This window comes from Canis lupus, chromosome 8 (assembly GCF_003254725.2).
Source record: "Canis lupus dingo isolate Sandy chromosome 8, ASM325472v2, whole genome shotgun sequence".
Lineage (NCBI taxonomy): Eukaryota > Metazoa > Chordata > Mammalia > Carnivora > Canidae > Canis > Canis lupus.
The window spans coordinates 50,269,969-50,283,685 of NC_064250.1; the positions used below are offsets into that span (position 1 = coordinate 50,269,969).

At 44.8% G+C, this 13,717-nt stretch overlaps 1 protein-coding gene across 4 annotated transcripts in view; it reads right to left on the reverse strand.

The window, feature by feature from the left end:
- Positions 1 to 3,495: 3,495 nt before the first annotated feature.
- TMED8 (transmembrane p24 trafficking protein family member 8) overlaps positions 3,496 to 13,717 on the reverse strand; it is a 33,125-nt gene continuing 22,903 nt past the window's right edge. For all 4 annotated transcript variants that reach the window (XM_025442557.3, XM_049113332.1, XM_035720111.2 and 1 more), the window contains 3 exons: positions 12,819 to 12,945; positions 12,124 to 12,429; positions 3,496 to 10,674 (listed from right to left, as the gene is read on the reverse strand). In XM_025442557.3, coding sequence (XP_025298342.1) covers positions 10,457 to 10,674; positions 12,124 to 12,429; positions 12,819 to 12,945 — 651 coding nt within the window. In that variant the 3' untranslated portion in view covers positions 3,496 to 10,456. The remainder of the gene's footprint in view (positions 10,675 to 12,123; positions 12,430 to 12,818; positions 12,946 to 13,717) is intronic.

A 13,717-nucleotide genomic window follows, 5' to 3' on the forward strand; every position in this document is an offset into this window, starting at 1 on the left:
GCTGGGTTCTTGCAAGCATTCCCACATCAATGGGAAGTGACTAAACCTTCGTGGCTCTCGGCTCCACTGGCTTTAGGAGGATGATGGTCCATCTTCTTATCTCATGATATTTTTGTAAAGGAGATCTTTGTGTGTGTGGTTTTTTAAGATCTCATTTATTCATGAGAGATACAGAGAGAGGCAGAAGGAGAAGCAGGCTCCCTGTGGGGAACCTGATGCGCAACTCAATCCCAGGACCCCAGGATCTCGACCCGAGCTGAAGACAGACACCCAAGCACTGAGCCACCCAGGTGCCCTGGATATTGTATTTTAAAGCCAGAACCTAAACCTCAGGAGCTGTCCACACAGCTGGTAGCACCACAGGCTGGTCTCAGGACCAGGGCTGGGGAACCCCCTTGCCACCTTCTTCACTCAGACCTGAGGAGAGCGCCTGGGTGCTCAAGGGCCTGCAACCACTCTGGGTGTCTCCCACGGGCTTCCGGGGACCAGGCCCATGAGGAAGTGATGGAACTGGGGGCCAAGTCTGCCACATTCCCAGTCACAAGGGGCTAAGAGAAGGCAGGCCCAGGGACCCACCAGCCCAGGGCAAACAGGGATGGGGAAGGGGTGTACAGAGAGGGGCTTGGGATGTACAGAGGCTCTGGCCTTGCTGGAGGACCACAGCTTATGAGAAAGGAGAGTGGTCTGGTCTCTGGGCTTGGGGTTTTGAGTCAGAGTGAGGCTATTGCTCTGTGTTCCAGCCCTGGGCCCTCCGTGGAGTCCAGGTCACCAGCATGGTTAGCTGACCTGCTGTTGAGGGACGTGGAGACCCAAGACTGCTGGCCTCAGCCCTCTGCACTGAGAACCCTCCTCCGGGGACCTGTGGCTGGATACATGGGAGAGAGGAGGACCCTCTTTATTTCCAGAGACAATGCGGCATTTGTAAGCCATCTTCCCTGCTTGAGAACAGAGTTCCCTGAAGAACTCTGGGACCCCACTCCTGACCACCCTCTTAACCCCCATGCTGTGCAAGGTGACTAGCCTTGCTCCATACGTGCTTATTAGATGGAAATATGTCCTCCTTGTACAGCTATGGCTGGCCACCCCTCCTGGAATGTCTCTCCCCTTTGAGGGGCCCTAGAAGATCTTGAAGGAGCAGATTTTTCCCTACGTGCAGAGACTGGTGTCTAGAGGTCAGACCAAATGGCTCTGAAAGCTTAGCAATAATGAGGCTTCTCTAAAGGGTTTGGAAAGCTACCTCTTCTGATTTCCTTAGGTCTGCAAATAAGCTCTTGTCTTCAGGGGCCAGATACATCTCTCGACTCAAAACCATCACCTTTTCAGGGGATACTTTCCAGCAGGGGCTTCTCTCCAAAGGCTGAGTGGGTGGTAAGAGTCATGTCCTTCATTTCCACCTCAGTTGTCAGGTGTGTGGAGAACAACTGGCAGATCCCTGACTCTGGTACGTCAGAAGCCACAGGGGGCCTGATCTACTTGCCACGGTGGGGGTGGCTGCAGGGGATGACAGACGTGCAGATGCTAGAGTGGCCTGCTGGGTAATTGAGTGGAAAGGGTTTTCACTGCTATAGAAGTAGGAAGTCCTGGGAAGTACTTTAGAAGGATGAAAACAGTAAGAAGGACCTGCCAGGAAATACTTGAGGACAAAGCAAAATATGTGGGATTTTGTCCCAAAGCAATTTTATACATCCATCAAGGAAAGTAGTAAAGCTGACTGAACACACGGTGTATGCACCTACTTGTAAGAACTCATATCGGCAACACCTAACTTTTATTTATTTATTTTTAAATATCTTATTTATTTATTCATGAGACACAGAGAGAGAGAGGCAGAGATACAGGCAGAGGGAGAAGCAGGCTCACTGCAGGGAGCCCGATGTGGCACTCGATCCTGGGTCTCCAGGATCATGCCCTGGGCTGAAAAAGCCGCTGAGCCACCCAGGCTGCCCTCCACCTAACTTTTTTTTTTTTTTTTTAAGATTTATTTATTTATTTATTCATTCATGAGAGACACAGAGAGAGAGAGAGAAGCAGAGACACAGGCAGAGGGAGAAGCAGGCTCCATGCAGGGACTCGATCCTGGGTCGCCAGAATCACACACCCTGGGCTAAAGGAGGCGCTAAACTGCTGAGCCACCCGGGCTGCCCCTTCCACCTAACTTTTAAACATAACTTATTTAGCTCTCCATTCCAAAGTCGCTAGCAGGTCACATTCCACTTTGGGAGAATATGTGAACTAACAGGGCTGCTGAGTTTAGCCAGAACCTCATAGGTTAAAGAATATCAAACTGAATGTCAAGAGCTGTAAATATAATCCTGAGCTATGTCAGGGTCAATGATATGACGAGAGTGCTCTTATGTTTTTTCTTTTTAAGTTTTTATTATTTTAGAGAGATTGAGAGAGAGAACAGGGGAGGGGCAGGATCACAAGCAGACTCCACGCCCAGCACGGAGCCCAACACAGGGCTCTATCTTACAACCCTGAGATCATGACTTGAGCCGAAATCAAGATCGGATGCTTAACTGACTGAGCCACCCAGATGCCCCAACAGGAGTGCCTTTAAAAGTTAAAAAATAACCCTCGATATGGGGCACCTGGCTGGCATAGTCAGTGAAGCGTGCAACCCATGACCTTAGGGCTGTGAGTTCAAGCCCCATGTCGGGTATAGAGAGTACTTAAAAATAAAATCTGAAAAATAAATAAAATAACCTTCAGTATGCTATGTGTTAGCAGTGACATACTACATTCAGCATATCCAAACATAACTCACTAAAGATCCCTAACTCCATGTACCCTGCCTGGGCTTTTTATTGATCGTGCTGTAGTTTGGTGGGTGGATTATATTCATTTAGCTCACAGTTATTTCCAATATCTTCTCCTTTATACATCAGCCTCTAAACTACGTTGCAAAGGAAGGCAGAGAAAGATCTAACAGGCTCTTCATAGAACGACTGATGTCACCGAAGTTTTCAAAGGTCCCCTTCCTGCAGATTAGGAGTCTTTCTTGTTTTGTAAGAAACACCAGAGATGTATACAGGCAGCCTTCTAAAGAGATGCCTAAGACACCTTAGGGTGTCATTTCTGAAAATAGACTGAATTAATACCACCTAGACTGTGTTCATGATTACCCTGGTGTCCAGCATACCAGTTCCCACTTGAACATAGGAAGCTCACTGGGAAATGAACATCATCGGAAACCAGATACTGATTAAACTCTATAATGTTCTATCTAGTGATCATCACTCTAAACCCTCTTTTTCTGCCCATGGGCCAAATCCAGTTCCCAGTTTGTAATACTCTGCCATGAATTTAAACACAGTTCAAAGATATGTCATTAATCTCATTCTCCATTTTTCTTGTTAATTTTTCTTAAATTTTCATAATCAATATATTACAGAATAATTAATAAAGGTTTATCAAATAGCTTTCCTCTAGGAGGAATGCAGAATGAATAAAAAATGTAACCTGTAAATCAAGTTCACTAAGAGAATTCAAACGTTTCAGGTGCATAGTGAAAAAATTTATTTAGGACAGATTTCAAAACTTGGAAGAGAAGACAAAGAATGCACAAAAGCATCACAAAACTGTTACATAATATAAAAACACAAGAACTGAGCCTTTTAAAGAACCATAGCTCATCGGTGTATCACAGCAACACATTCAGTACCACAGGGTGGTAAGAGAAGGGATTTTAAAGGAAAAACCACTCAGCGGGACAGGACGACTGAATGACAATTTGGTACAGAGCTCTTAGAAATCATAGGAAATGTTGACGGCATTTCTCAGGGGACACGAAAAACAAAATGCTTCCAATAAATGAATAATGGGGCTACTTTTGTACTTGAAAGAAAAGACGGTGACACTTTCCCTTCTGGACCCCTTTCTGTAACATCAGCATAATGCATGACAGAGAACAATAAGGGAAGAACACCTTGGTGGTTGCCAATTGCTTAAATACTTGCCAAGAAAGCATAATCATCTTTCAATTAACTGACAGATTTCAATGCATGGCACCAAAGCAGGCCTTTCAGAAATACAAGCTAAATGGCATGAAGTGGTTTAGGAAATCTGCAAGTACCTCCCTCTACCCAAAGTCTGGCTTTCTCATAATCCATCACTCTGATTACAAAGGAACTTTCTTCTGAGAATTTCAAAATGCTTCCTGTTAGTAAAGGCAAATGGGTACGCCAGAGTGCTGGGTTACAGGATTGCTTTCTCTAGACTTTACTTGCTCTTGAACATGGCTAAATGGAAACAATTCAACTTGATTAAATGAAAACAACTTCACGCATGGGACAAGAATCTCAGAAATGGATGTCAGCAGAGTTTTTGATATGGAATTTCTTAGTAAAATGTACTACTCAGGACATGAGAGAAGGAATTAAGATAATGTTTTCCAGACGATTCTTGGCCTGAACCTAAAAATCAACAACAACAATAACGAGGAACGTTTTAGACAGAGAGATATCAAACCTGAGTGAAGAAGTGAGTTCAGGAAGAGAACTCCTAAAGCTGTTAGCTTAGGGCTCTTCTGGAACCCTATATGCTAGAATATTCCAAATCTAAACTCCAGAGTTGTTCATGACTCTTTGTCCTCTGGGAGTCATTTCACATATATTATTTTACCCTTAGATAAGTACTTAAAGGGACAGAAAAGTATGGAATTGAACCAACAAGCCCGGATATCTAAATTTCTGGGGCACCCTTTCCTCAAGTCTTAGAGGGAAGAAGAGCCATGAAATTAACTCTGGTCCACGTGCCTGGGGCCTAAAAGAAATCAAAGTACATATCATGGTAATCAGATCATGGGTTCAAACTAGTGACCAGGACCACTATAATACTTTCAAAGCCAACATCTTATTTTTGGACTTAGTTTTTGAGGGAATGACAATTGGTAAATGAACCCCATCAAGGCTTTGGGCAACTAGGTTTTTCTTAGCTTAATGACAAGAGATTCAAATGGCAGGGGCTTTGTGTGGCCTTTGTGGTTCAGGCAGGAGCCATGCAACATTTCAGAGGGAATAGTGATTTCTGAAATCTGGCCACATGATACTTAGCAAAGTTTCTCTCACCCTCTGGGTCCCAAATTCTGCCCTAACCTCAGAATCTAAATAACTGGATATATGTCAAAGGAGTGCTCACAAAGTGGTGGATTGATTAGACAGAGCAAAGGGGTGACACTGCCCATGACCAGGTACCCACTGAGCCAAAGCAGTTTTCTCCTGGGTATCTCCCCTTTTTTCCAGGAGAGCAGCCACCAGGAACCAACTCCCAGGCGGTTCTTCTACTTCTGAGAAACACTGAGGAGCTGCAAACTCATGTCACAATTTCATTTATAGCCAGTGACAGAATATAGCTCCCATGGATGGAGGGCTTCCTCTATTTATTACTCAAATAATTTGTGTCTTCCTCAGTATCTCATTAACATAGACTCTTCATTCACTTGGTAAGGTTTACAAGAGTTCCAACTGATGACTGAATAGTCATACACAAGTCACCCAGTTATCCCAATGTGGGATTGTAAATCATAATTCCTCCATAGTCCAACTTTCAACCAAGGCTGACTGCTCAACTCACTGTTACTTAATTCCGGTTAATGGGGTAAACAGAGGCCTTAGATACCATGCTGCCAGTACTAAACAATATGGTAAATAATCAAGGCATCAAAGAGAAATGGAGGGAGCCTAGTCCCTCTTAATCTCTCAGTTGCGTGGAAGTGAGGGCCTAGGGACAGGATCCCATGTGCATGAAGACTGGGACTTTGGCCATAAAGATACTCACCACAGACAGGGTTGCTGGAAAGCACCCAGCTTGTGACTGGTTTTAGACACCCATTCCCTACTTACTTCCCAAATAATCAAGCATCATGGCTCCCTGAGCACAATCCAACACACAATGAATATAATGGCTTGCTCTCTAAAGACCATAAATCCCTTAATATGCTACCGGTCACAATAAAAGGAATGAAATCACCTTCCTTCAGACAGAAATTCACTTTCAACTCTTTTCAACCACTGAGATTCTATAGGGATGGTGCTCTTCCCTTTTCCAGCAAATTCAGCTTTCCACGAGCTCTACATTTTTAGCCAGGTGGAAAGAGACTGGTTAAAGAGGTTGGTGTGGACCTTCTAGGCCCAGAAGAAATTCAAAATGGAAGCTCTTAAAAGGGAGAACTGTTCCATTTCCTACTGTGTGTATGACCATCCCACAGAGATTACAGAAGACCAGGAGTCCTACACCTCACAGGGAGGTCAGCCTACAGGGCCACAGCTTGTGGCTTGGGGCCCTTCTGTGATTTTGGCCAAAAGCAAGCAAGCTCATCTCTTTCTTAGCCACAGTCAAAGCCAACGGGGGCTGCGGGGGACACAGCTGTACTCCCTCCCAGCCTCATTCCAGTCTTACCACCATTTTACAAAATGGCACTAGACTCTAAGCCCCAGAGAACACAGAGATGAAATGCAGCCTCAGGTCAGGGGATGATACTTAGTAGGGGAGACCTACTCAAACAGATTCCTAAAGTCACATCTGTTGGAAGAGACAGCAAAAGGGCTTGGGGCTTCTCCAATAAGCATAATGAGAACCAGCAAGGCTTCTGGCTTAAAGAATAATTCCAACTAATGAAATACAGACTAAAGAACTAAGCAAAACCAGGATATGAACAAAACCTGGGATACATTTGACAGTTTATCTCTCTTCCTCTCATTTTATTGTGTTTTTTTCCCCCTTACTATCAATTTTAAAAGGCAGGCCTCCAGCTGCACAAAACTGTTTTGCTTCGGCCCTCCCTCACCCTCCACATAAACAGTAATCCTTTATGTAAATGTTAGGGTCACTCAGCTCCATACCTTAGAATCACATGCTTTGGGGTTACAAGGCAACTTTTTGCAGAAAAATGGTCTTAACAAATAAATATAAAGATACTTTAGGATTTGGGATTTGCCCAATTCTTTCAAAGAAGAACTGGGTAGGGCTCATCAAGATCATCTACACTCAGATACTTTCTATAACTGGTTTTACAGTGTATCTAATCCCACTGATTAATATAAGACAGAGAACTCTCAGATTTAACTCTTTCATATGCACATAAGGGGCAATATAATATGTACTTTTAAAAAGTCTGAGTTCCTTTCTTAAATAATAAAAACGTTTTTTAAGTTGCATGAATTATTTTTAAAAAAGAACAATGGCCTTATTTCAAGTTGTTACCTACCTCCATTATAAAGCTATCCATTGTCTGAGGACTGGGTTTTAACTTCGGAGTCCTGAGAGCAGGTCATAAAGCACGGATTAAAGTCCTTCCAAAGCAGCCTCACCATTGCCCTCCCTCTACTGAGCCAGAAGAAAGAGTGAAGCTCTGGCCTGAGGGAAGGGGAAATACAACAAGAGCTTTTGAGAGATGGAGATCAAGAAACACTTTTTTTGTATGAGGACCACCTCATAAGTAACTCATGCTGAATGAAATAAATCTGCTAAAAAACCAGGGGCCCTTTGACACAGGAGAGTTGGTATCTGTGCAGGGAACATACTCTAATTGGACACTTGCCAAAAGGAACAGAATGGGAGAATCATCTTTATTTTAATTAGCAGTTTATAATTTTAAAATCTATGTGGTAGGTATACCTAAGGGTGTTTACTATCTACTTCATTTAGGTTCTATGTTTGCTGAATATTTTTCATGGTAAAATGTTAGAAAAAATTAACACTTTAAATAGGTCTTCTTTCTAAAAGCCCCAACAGAGTGGCGAAGCTAAAACAAACAAGAAATTGAAGAAGCCAGCTGCTCTGTGTAGAGAATTTCAATCTTTCTCCCACTACAAAGCGCTCTCTTCTGTTAGTATTTACTTGTGCTCTAGAGAACAGGGTGAGACAGAGGACTCTGATTTCATTGTTTGGTTCTATAAACTCAGGGAAAGATCTAGGAAAGGATTACCTCTGAGGATTTGCTGAGCTATGAATTTCTCACTGATCACATGTGCTTCCACGAGTAATATTTGGTCCCTAAAGTTCGATGATTTCAGAAATTTAATAGGAAAATAGGGTATGAATTAGATAGTGAAAATATCTTTTTAGCCATTTTATGCTAATGGAACAAAGAAACGCCAGTGTAGGGTGAAATGTAACAATGTCCAGGACTCCAAAGTACCCAGACAATAAGAGGCACACAGAGGTGACAGGAACAGGGCCCTTGGGCTTCCCTGATGCACCAGAACTAGGATGCCAAAGGAAGTAGTACAGAGAGTCTCAGGGCAAAGATAAACAGAGTGCTGTCCCAGGGAGCTTGCTACATATGGCCTGACAGCTCCCTTCTATGAGAAAGCCAGGAGTTAATAATAAACAGGAAAAATAAGCAAGGCTTGAGCTGACTGGAGAATAGCTCAGTAGAAAATTCTTTTATAAGAATTATACTCACTTAGCTAAGGTGTGATTCAACTTCGGTGCCGAAAGAGTGCTCACTCAGCTAATCTGACGGTGATGTGATGTGCAGCGAGTTTGCTCTGAGCGGCCCAAATACTCACTAAAATAATTTCTAATTTCTTACCAGTGTAATCCTCTACAAAATGCACTGAAATATAAAATCATGTAGATAAGATGCTGCTCAGTCTACAACATCCTATCCTTACTTGGGGCTTTGCTCTCAGGGAAACAGAAAGTGCAGGCTGCCTGGCCTTTTATTCCAGGACACAGATGCTACTAAAGAACTACCATGAGGAGCCCTGGTCTTGGAGGTCCTGCTCTCATAGTGGGGAGAGGCTTGGCATGAGACACCTGCATAAGGAAGGAATGAGCCAAAGGAAATGTCATGAAGATGACTCCACAGAGTAGGCAAAGGACTTTGAAATCCCAGAAGCACAGGATGTCCTTGACTGGCAAGTCAATTCCTCGTTACTCCAACCTGAGTGAATGGGCAGGGTCCCACACAACCTAGAACTCCTCTCAGAAAGGGCTAGGGTAAGATGGCATCATCCATCTCAGAAGGGCAGGATCCCTCCCAAAACATCCCAGGACTGACCTTCAGGAAGGGAATGTTATCACTTCCCAACTTTTCCTAACATTGTCATCTGACTCCACAGAAGAGGTGGCCTCAATGGCTCAGAGCAGACAAAAGCCTTCTAAGAAACAGATGGAAACTGTTTCAAAGGCAAAATGAAATGTGCTACAAAAATAAATAAAGTAATAAATAAATTGAATTATTCCTCAAAATTCTAAGGCGGTAACAGACTCAACACAAGGAATAAGAAACAAGGAGGTACAGACCACCGCAGTGGTCCCTTCTCTGCCTGAGGCCCTGCCCTGCTGCTCTGGCAACCCCTGATTACAGACCCCTACCTAACCCTATGGAACTCAGGGCCTCAGAGCTAATACAGTGGGAAGGGTAGCCAGAGAAATGCAAGCTTTGGCCTGGTAAAGAACAAATCCAACTCCAAAAGCTTTAAGCCCTCAATGCAAGAAACCTAAATCCAGAAGCTCTGGAAGTCGATGGGTACTGAAGCAAAATTTCTAAATAACACTCTTACCTGAAAGATAAAAAAAGAGTAGTGGGGAATCTGGAGTGTTGTATTTTTTTTATCGTTCTCTCTCAGATTGTACCCCTTCTCTGGTTATACAAAAAAAAAAAAGTAATTCAGTAATACTTGACTTTCAAAGATGTGGATTCTGAGATCTTTCCACCTAATCCCCACCCCTTCCCCTCCGACCCCCATCACCCTTGCTACTACACAGGACATGACCTCTTGAAGCAGGAAGCAATGGAGGCAGCAACTCCCCCCAGATGTTAGACTATGTGATCACCACTACAGACTATGTGGCTGTTCTCACTGTAAGGACACGGACATAGACGTGGGAGAGGCAAGAGGAGGGTAAGAGGCAGAGTCGAACAATCGGGACTGCTAACACCCCTCCAAAGGCAGTGAGGGCTCCCGGCCCATGCTACAGACCATGAAGAACCGGCAGGCAGGAATATGGCAGTGGTGAGAGGCTGGACAGAGCTTTCTCCATCCAAGAGACTGGGTTCCTTCATGGACCATGTGCTTTTCCTCTTCCAGCACTTTCAAAAGTGAAGAGTGGGCGCCACTAACCACATCTGCAATAAAGGCTCCGGGAGAGGTGAGAGCAGCAACTGGAATGATACCTCGTACCAAAACAAACCTACTTTTCCAAGAGAACACCCAGCTGCCCTTCAGGCTTTTGCCTGCCGGGCTCCGTCATAGAGGCATTTTGCTGGAGTCTGAAGCAAGAGGAGCATGAGTCAGGGACCACAGAACAGGGGCACTACACCACCACCTGCAGAAGCCAAGAAGGGGGAAAAGCTACGTGGGGTCAACACAGGCATGCCAGGCAGGACGTGAGGGTAGGAGCCTCACGCTCAACTTTTCGCTCTTGCCTCTCCAAAGCCAGAGGCACCAGCTGGCAGCCTGCTCCAGCCAGCAAACACCCGCCTGCCTCCTGTCCCCGTGGGCCTTCAGCTAGTGTAGTAGATGTGGAAGTAGAGAGTCTTGTTGCGGAGCAGGGAGTACGAGTTGTCAAACTTAAGCAGGTAGATGCCCTCTCCCGGGTAGTCGTGGCTACCAGCCTGCACGTCTCGGTGGCTGTCTCGCCGGTACACGGGCATGACCTCCCCATATCGCCCTCGCAGGGAGCTCCTGGAGCCTCTCTCCACATCTCCAACTGGGACAGGGTCTGTGTGAGCAAAAGGCACAGTGTTTGGATGCGACTTCAGAGACTGAATAAGTCCTACCTCACGGTCAAAGAATACACAAGGTGACGTAATGGCTCTTAGCCAGGGGGATGCTCTCGTCCTCCTACAGGGATCTGGAAGTGTCTGCGGACCTTCTGATCACCACAGTGACTAGTGAGTCATACTGGTATTTGGCACCCAAGTGTCCAGGAGCACTTGACATCAGGATAGTACTCGCTCAGCAAAGAAGCATTCCACCCCAAAGGCCAACAATGTCTCCACTGAGAAACAATGATTTAGCCTTATAGAGCCTACCTGTTCCAGAACTGTCTGGACATTTCTACACCCCATTGAGTGCAGAGCCCAACATGGGGCTCAGTCTCACGACCCTGAGATCATGACCGGAGCCAATATCAAGAGTCCGACACTTAACTGACTAAGCCACCCAGGAGCCCCAAGAAAGGTATTTAGAAGGGAACATTCTGACATCTTTTCATTCAGTGGGGAAAAGAAATAGCTAACAGAGGAAGGAAATACAAACACCCTGTACAGAGTGACCTAGAATTCTACTTGGCCTCCTGAAAAATAGCAAATTAAGACATGAGGTTCTCCTCCTGCCTAAATACCTGAAGATTTCCCTGCAGACTTGCTCTTCCATGAAGAAGAAAGGGACTGATTATAAGATCATATAGACAAATCAAGATGCTTGGAACCTACTGAGAACCTTACTCTTAATATTACAAAAACAAAAACAAAAACAAAAACAAAAAAAACCTCGAGGTCATTCTGAGTAGGCACTGCAAATAACTGGAATGGAGCACAGCAATCACTTTTAAAACTACTCCGGGCACGTGGTGTGCTCTGGGCATATTTTGCAATACATACAAATATTAAATCATTATGTTGTACACTTCAAACTAATGTTATATGTCAATTATAATGCAATAAAAAATTTTTAATTAAAAAATACTGCTCTGGGCATGAAGAAAGAAGTAAACAGTATTCAGCCAACTGTGACAGTCTGAAGGGGAGCACACTTAGCAAACTGTAATCACCCAGTTTGGTTCCAGACTAAAAATGGTAAATATCCCAAACTATGAGAGAAATTTAAAATAATCTCAGGTTTATATGTAATTTATATACTGCAGCACTGACCCATCCCTTTCCCTGCCCACCCATCCCTGTCCCCAAGGAGGTGTTGGACAAATAGCTAGATACTGATTAAAAAGCATAAGAAACTTTCCACCAAGGCACCAGTACCATCCCCACCAGAATGTTCTTTGAGGGTCTGACTTTGGCCTGTACCCACTCACTCAATTTAGCTTACAATGCTGAAAGGGATTCCTTGTTTTCGTTCTAAGGGAGAGAAGGACTGGTGTAACACAGGAAGTGGTCACTAGAAATTGGGCTGAGAAAAAGCAAATTCCAAATTATGTTAAAATTAAATTTACCTTCAATCTCTTCCTCCTCTTCCTCGTCTTCATCCTCATCTTCACTGGAATCACTGACCTGCACAGTTATGTCAGTGCTGGTTACAGGGGTCCAGTCAAAATAAACTCCAAAGCCAATGTCATAGTCGTCGGTGGCAAACTCCCAGCAAACACGCTTCCCCTCTGGATGCGTAGGTACCCGGATGGTCACCACCTCACCCCGCTTCACCACCAGACGGCTGTTCTTCTCTTTGCCCAGCTTGCTTTTAAATTCTTTCATCTTGGCAAAGGTCCAGATGCATGGAGGCGCCATCAGAGGGGGGGACACTGAAAGGACAGGCAGCTCACTACTGAGAAACCAAGAGGAAATGTAAAGACACCTGACATTTGGCTTAGGGTGGGTATCACAGTCAGACCTTCTTTCTACTTCATGGCTTCTTTCACTGCCTTTCACACGTCACCTCCTCACTTTCCTTCCATCAGTCAGCCTGCCCTTTTTTTTTTTTTTTTTTAAGATTTTTATTTATTTATTTGAGAGAGTGCACAAGCAAGGGCAGGGCAGTGGGAGACAGAGAAGCAGGCCCAAAGCCAGGCTTGATCCCAGGACCCTTGGCAGGCTCCAAATGGACTAAGCCACCCAGGCGCCCCCTGCCTGCCTTTTCTTTAAGCACCCCTTGGGAACAAAGAAATCACCCTCCTACCCTCAAAGCTCTCACCTTTCCTGTGATCCCCCAGGAGATCTGCAGATTCCAAATCAGCTGAAAGGATATCTACAGCTCCTGTGTGTTCAGATTGGATCATAACGATGTCCCCAGACCTTTGTGGAACTTGGTACTTGGCCATCTGTACAAGAACACTCTAATTAGAGCACTCGCTAGAGGGGCAGATCCCCATCAGCCCCTTCCCCATGGTGCTGCCCGCCCAACCATGCCCTCTTGCCTCCACCTTTTCAGCTCAAAGCCTGCAGTGCTAAGTTCCCTCCTCCCTTTTGCAACTCTCCACTCCAGACCCTTTATAAAATCTTTGTCCATGAACATCCTCCAACCTCGCTACAAACTTCTGCACCAGTAGGGTTTCTGTGCCTTGCCTTGATCTCAGCCTGCACAGCACCTCCCTGCAGCCCCCCTTCTGGAGTGTAGCTCGACTCCAGCTCTGCAACACATCCTCCTTCTGCAACTCCCACTCACGGGTTACCTCCAGATCCCTGTCAACTGGGTCACCAAAGCACTGCAGAGAGAGAATCTGGTTTATACTCTGTCTCTGGTTCAGTCATGGCACACCTGGGATGGCCCAGGGCCACTGGTTGTCACATCCACTAACAGTGTTCTATAAATAATCACAATTTTACCTATTTAAATGTACTTTTTTTTAATTTAAATGTATTTAAACAGTACATTTGCTGCCAGCCATCTAACCTGCATGAAGAGTACAAACATCACTTGAAACTTGAAGCCCTCACTAGACCATGGCAGGAGGCTTCACACACTTTCTTATGGGTTTCTTTTTTTTTTTTTTTTTAATATTTTATTTATCTATTCATGAGAGACACAGAGAGAGAGAGGGGCAGAGACACACAGGCAGAGGGAGAAGCATGCTCCATGCAGGGAGCCCGATG